The 5,863-nt window shown below is 48.5% G+C and overlaps 1 protein-coding gene across 1 annotated transcript in view; it reads left to right on the forward strand.

Moving 5' to 3' along the window:
* The window catches only part of PLXNC1 (plexin C1), a 69,351-nt gene extending 63,573 nt beyond the window's left edge, over nt 1-5,778 (forward strand). Inside the window, exons 29-31 of the mRNA XM_031600454.2 lie at nt 1,145-1,285; nt 1,366-1,440; nt 2,827-5,778. Coding sequence (XP_031456314.2) covers nt 1,145-1,285; nt 1,366-1,440; nt 2,827-2,931 — 321 coding nt within the window. The 3' untranslated portion in view covers nt 2,932-5,778. The remainder of the gene's footprint in view (nt 1-1,144; nt 1,286-1,365; nt 1,441-2,826) is intronic.
* Nucleotides 5,779-5,863: the final 85 nt, after the last annotated feature.

A 5,863-nucleotide genomic window follows, 5' to 3' on the forward strand; every position in this document is an offset into this window, starting at 1 on the left:
CCCAGGAGCACCTCATGAGGTTTGACAAAACCGAGCGCAAGGTCTGGCACCTGGGTGGTGGCAGTCCTTGCTATCAGTACAAGCTGAGGGATGAAAGGGTCAAGCACAGCCCTGCCAGAAAGGGCTTGGAGTTACTGGTGGATGACAAGCTGGGCATGAGGCAGCAATGTGCCCTTGCAGCCCAGAAAGGCAACTGTACCCCAGGCTGCATCAAAAGCAGTGTGGCCAGCAGGGTGAGGGAGGTGATCCTGCCCCTCTGCTCTGTGCTGGTGAGACCTCACTTGGAGTACTGCATCCAGAGGTGGAGTCCTCAGCACAGAAGAGATATGGACCTGTTGGAGTGTCCAGAGGAGGGCCATAGTAATGATCCAAGGAATGGAACACCTCCCTGTAAGGACAGACTGAGAGAGCTGGGGCTGTTCAGCCTGGAGAAGGGAATGTTCTGGGGAGACCTGAGAGCGGCCTTTCAGTATCTAAAGCATTTACAAGAAAGAAGAGGACAGACTCTTTAGCAGAGTCTGTTATAATAGGACAAGGGGAGATGATTTCAGACTAAAGGAGGGGAGGTTTAGATTGGATATAAGGAAAAAGTCTTTTACAGTGAGAGTGATGAAGCACTGGCACAGGTAGCCCAGAGAGGTGGTGGATGCCCCATCCCTGGAGACATCCAAGGTCAGGCTGGAGGGGCTCTGAGCACCCTGATCAGCTGTAGATGTCCCTGCTCATTGCAGGGAAGTTGGACTGGGTGACGATCAAAGGTCCCTTCCAACTCAGAAGATTCTATGAACTTTCTACAGCTCTGCTGCATCTGCTCTCCCTAAAGACCTGTACTTCAGCTCTGACAATTGCTCAGGTCCAGAGAGGGGCAGAGGAAAGATTAGAAAGAAAAACATCTGAGAGACAAATAATCAGCACTCCTGATGCCATTGAAAATAATTACATGGCAGCTCTCACAAAACACAGTGAACTGTTACCAATGTCTGGTCTTCATCTTTCTTCTGTAATCTTGATTGCTTGCATGGAACCACTGCAAAGAGAAGTGAGTCACACAGAGACACATGAGATGCAATTAACTGTGTGGAGGTGGAATCTCTGGAAATGTGTGCTGTGAAAACTGACAATGCTTCCAATATTTTCCCTTAAGGAAGCACCAACAAACAAACTTCTCTACGCTAAGGACATTCCGCTGTACAAGAAGGAGGTGAAGGCGTACTACAAAGCCATCAGGGATCTGCCTCCCCTGACCACTTCAGAGGTTGAAGAATTTCTAACTCAGGAATCTAAGGTGCGATTGAGAAGTGGGAGCTTCGTTTGCATTTTTTAGAAAACGAGAACTATCTGACCAGAGCTGTTTTTCTGTTCTAGAAACATGAAAATGAATTTAATGAGGAAGTGGCCTTGATGGAAATCTACAGATACATTGTGAAGTATTACGATGAGGTGAGCACTCACTGGGCCCAGCACACTGACCAGGCCAGGCCTCTCCCTGCTGGATGCCACTGAAGCTGCAGTCCCATCTGCATGTGGGTTTCCCAGCACAGGGTGTGATGCACCCTGATGTCAGCGCTGCTTCACTGCACCACAGAAGTCTCCCTGCAGAGAAAGTAGCCAATGCTTTGTGTTGTAGTGTTTGCACAGTATCCCTTATTGCCTGCCATAGCGCCTGTGCTTGCGCTCCTTTTCTCCAGGGAGTGAGAAAACAGATCAGGATGCAGCACCAGGGATCTTAACAGTTGGCACGAACCCCTCAGCAGAGCACTCAGCCCTGCAGCAAGACATGTCTGCTCTTTTCCCATCACAGCCCTCTGCTCCAACAGCTTTTCTCTTAAGGAAAAGAAGCTATGGTGCTATTATTAACAAAGAACCTTTTCTCACCTGGATTCACTTAGCCACTGGCTGCCTCCAGGCTGCCCTGTGAGGAGCTCTCTGCCCTCACTTTGCCCCAGGGGGATTCTCGTTTCAGTTTGCTCGGCTGTTAGTGAGAAGCTGCAGTACCTGCAGCAGCAGAGGCATCTGAGGTGCAGTCCCAGAGCCTCTCAGCAGCACAGTGGCTGCCTGGTTGCAGCGCCCAGCTGCTGGGCACCTGGTGGCTCCTGTTTCTGGTCTCCAGCATCTTGAGTTATCTGGCTTTGGCATCAAACTTCTCTTAAAAAAAGCTTGATGTGATAATTGGAAAAGCAGAACAGTTTATTAAGCTTATTAGAATTGCTGACACACAAGAGTTCAAGATACATTCCAATCTTAATGCCAATTTTTGCTCTTTTGAAGGCATAAAACCTCACTACACTTAACCCCATCTTTAGGACACTCTCCCTGTGCTTCCCCCAGGCACTCAGGGGGGGAGGAACAGCTACACCTCTGCCATTGCTCTTGACCCCTTTGTAGCGGTGCCAGCAGCATTCTCTGACACAGCAGTGCTCAGGGCTGCTTCCCATTGCCTGCTGGGTGCCAAAGGGGAGCTGTGGGGTGGCAGCTCCTTGCCCTCTGCTCATGGGAAGAGGAGGAATAAAGTTTGAGTGCAGATCCGCGCTGGAGTAAAACTGCCCCACACACTTCAACAGCTGAATGTGGAGGGGATTCATCTGCTTCTTAGCTCGGCTCTGTCGTTCTTGTCTAGATGTGTTGCAATTGCTGTAATTATAATGACTTGAAAGGAAAGCTACCAAAATGAAGTGCTGAAGTCAGAAGGGAATGTTTACATACAGACAGGCATTCAGATGAGTTCTTCTGCCAGTGGCTGCTGGAATGCAGACAAGTAGGCTTTAAAGAGCAGCGAATCAAAGAAACACTAACAAAATGATTCTCTTTTTTGCTAATTGTTAACAGATTGTCAGCAAACTCGAGCGAGAACGGGGGTTTGAAGAAGTCCAGAAACAGCTCCAGCAAGTAAAAGCCTTATTTGATGAAAAGAAGAAATGCAAATGGGTTTGAGCAAAGCACTGCCTCACAGCATCACTGCGGGGAACTTGAAATAAGCGCTGCTGCTCCCCAGGCAGTTCTGAATGACTCTGTACAGGGCTCGAGCCACTTGAACACTGCTTCACTCTGACCATTCCATACCTGAGTTTGGGAACAAAGGGTGCACAGGGCTGGATATTGGACGTGCCAATGTGATTGTGCAGCTGAGGCTGGCACTGGCAGCCCAGAGGTTTTAGATACTTGAACCCAGGTACCTTTTTGGTTCGAAGCTACTGCCTCTGTAAGCTTCCCACAGACTGAAAAGCAGCTTGTAGGATCTGCACGCTGCAAGCTCGGAGTTGCCCATGTGAACCTTTACGTTGCTTTGCTCTGTTTTGAAAAGAGAAAGCTGATGGTTTGCCACACCCTTTCCACAGCCGCAGACAGGCTGTGGGGTCAGCACGCTGGTCAGCTGCAGGCTCCTTCCTTCCAGACAAATGTAGGCTGGCTCCTGTTGCAATGAAAACCAGCACCCAGTGACACTTGGGAGAAGCTTGCTTTGCAAGGAGGTGGGGCTGAGCTTTGAAGTGCAAATGCCACATGGCAGGAGTTTAGAAATGGCTTTGCAGGGGGAGCCAACCACAGATCAGGGCTTTGGAGAAAGGAGCTGCACTGGCATCAGTCTGTGTTTACATTTCTGCCTCTCCGTCCTTACACAAGCTGTGAAACCCCTGTGAGCAGCTTCGCAGGTGTAACCTCTGCGGCCACGCTGCCTCAGAACAGGCAGCTGTGATGGCTGCACTCAGAGCACAGCCCCTCTCTGCCAGCTCTGTCTGCCTCACTGCCTGTGTGCAGGTGGCTTACAAACCCAACGCCAGCATCTCATTGTATTTTTCCAAAACCAAACAAAGGTTTTGTCAAAAGAAGGTTAGCTGGGACTTGGGCAGCCTGCCCTCATCCTGCTGGGGTGGTTTTCGAGGCATGGATGTTTTCAAAGAAAGACCTGGGAGGAAGAAGCATTGCATTTGTGGCTGACACCCAATGGAAGAGCTGTGGTGCCGCTCTGATGCCACACAGCTGCACTCCCATGTGAGCTGCAAGATTTGGTTACCCTGGGCTCTGCTTTGATTGCTATAATGGCACATACTAAGGCTTCAGCCAGCACCCAGGTTTCAGGCAGGGCTTTGATCAGCGGCATCTCCTCTACAACATGGGAGAATGCCCAAAAAGCATTGCCTCGAGGCTCCTGAGGGCCTCACCGCTGGGCAGCCATGCACTGTCCTCTGCCTCGGTACAACCGGTTCACACTTAGAGTAGGCAGCATCTTCTGAGTCTTGAGATGAGGCAGAGATGTGGCACATGGCTGCCAGGCAGCCTAACAGGTGTTCCCATGCAGCACTGCCTTGGTGAGGCCCAGAGGCCACAGCACACCAGCAGAGCAGAGCTGGCCAGGCTGGCTGTGCATGGCTGGCCAGCAGCAGGGGGGGCAAACAGCCGCACCTGGGCAGAAGGAAGGGCGTCTGCTACCATGGGAAAAACGAAACAAAACACGTTGCCTACTGGTCTGCCCCCTCCCTGCTGTATGATTGCACAAATTGTTCCTCTTGCAGATTAGAGAGGGGAGCTGCCAGTCCGTACTGTGATGGCTTTGTTTTAATTCAAGTCTTATACTTGCTATTAAGTTTACACTTTATACTTGATGGAATGTATAGCTTTGTTCAGGAAGCTGCACTACAATGTTGCAGTGCTTTCAGCAGTTCTCTCCTCTGCCAGGCCTGATAAGTTTCAGTTTAATGGAAAAGAGCTGAACCGAGCTGAACCAATTCTAACCTATCTTGCCCTCTGTCCTACAGGAGTGGACTGTGGCTTGAGTAGCACATAAATGCAGATCAGCTGTACTTAAGGGCTGTGATTTTTAATATTCTTAACCTGACTTTTTAAAGCAGCGTCAAACTAATCAATAATAAAGCACAGTAACTACCACTGAAGGACAGGCATCAGCAGTTTGCTTGCTGCACTCAGACAGACGTCTCACGAGTTGAGCTCCATTTCAGTTGTTGGCTGGAAGTGCATTAGAAGGAAAGGCGCTCGTTTTGTTCAACAGTGACCTTCTGTACAGGCAGAAGCACAACTCACAACTTCTGCTTGGAAAGCTGTAAAATAGAATCTGTTTGCGTGGGTCTGATCCTGTGAACCTCACTCTGTGTGTTTATATGATGAGAAAACTGAAACCAGTCCTATTCTGTATTTGTACTACTGCTTGTTTGCTGCAATAGCGTTAATGATTTCTAGAGATTAAGTATGTGTTGAAGCAGGCCCTGTAGCTTTACCTACGGCCTGGAATAGGATTCTCGCCTTGTATCAGAGCCTCCTGACCAGCTTCACTCTGTTGTAGCCCATTTAAAGTCATGCTGGGATTTCGTAAACCATGAAGTGGATCTCACAAAGTGATGTGAAGTATAATGAAGTGATTGTAGCTCTTGTGGTAGGTTTGGGACCTCACAAAACATTGGCACAACTCCCACCCTCACAGTCTGCTGTTACTCAGACAAAACAAGGTATGACTAAAGCTGCCTTCTGGCAACCCAACAATTGTAGTCGCATTCTCTGAAATGACATCAAGCCTCTCTTCAACTGATTTCCACATGTTTACAGGCAAACAGCTACTGCAAACAGCTTATTTTCTAACACTAGCTTACAGAGCATTATTTTGCAGTCATTTAAAGTCAAATGCTACTAATGTGTAAAGTAATTCCTGTTGTACAGAAGTTAACCTGTTGTTTAAAATGAATGGTTTGAAAAAAGTGCAAACGACAAATACATGTTGGTGTTTGTATGGGTTTATCACGAATAAAATGCATTTGAAGGCTGGTTAGATTATTTGTGTGTTTTAAAATGGTTAAGAGAGCAAACAGCTTTGCAGTGGTGCCCGGGTCAGGAGGGGAGTACAAGATGCAGTGTAATC

The sequence above is a fragment of the Phasianus colchicus genome, chromosome 1, assembly GCF_987193195.1.
Source record: "Phasianus colchicus chromosome 1, bPhaCol1.hap1.1, whole genome shotgun sequence".
NCBI classification, from domain to species: domain Eukaryota; kingdom Metazoa; phylum Chordata; class Aves; order Galliformes; family Phasianidae; genus Phasianus; species Phasianus colchicus.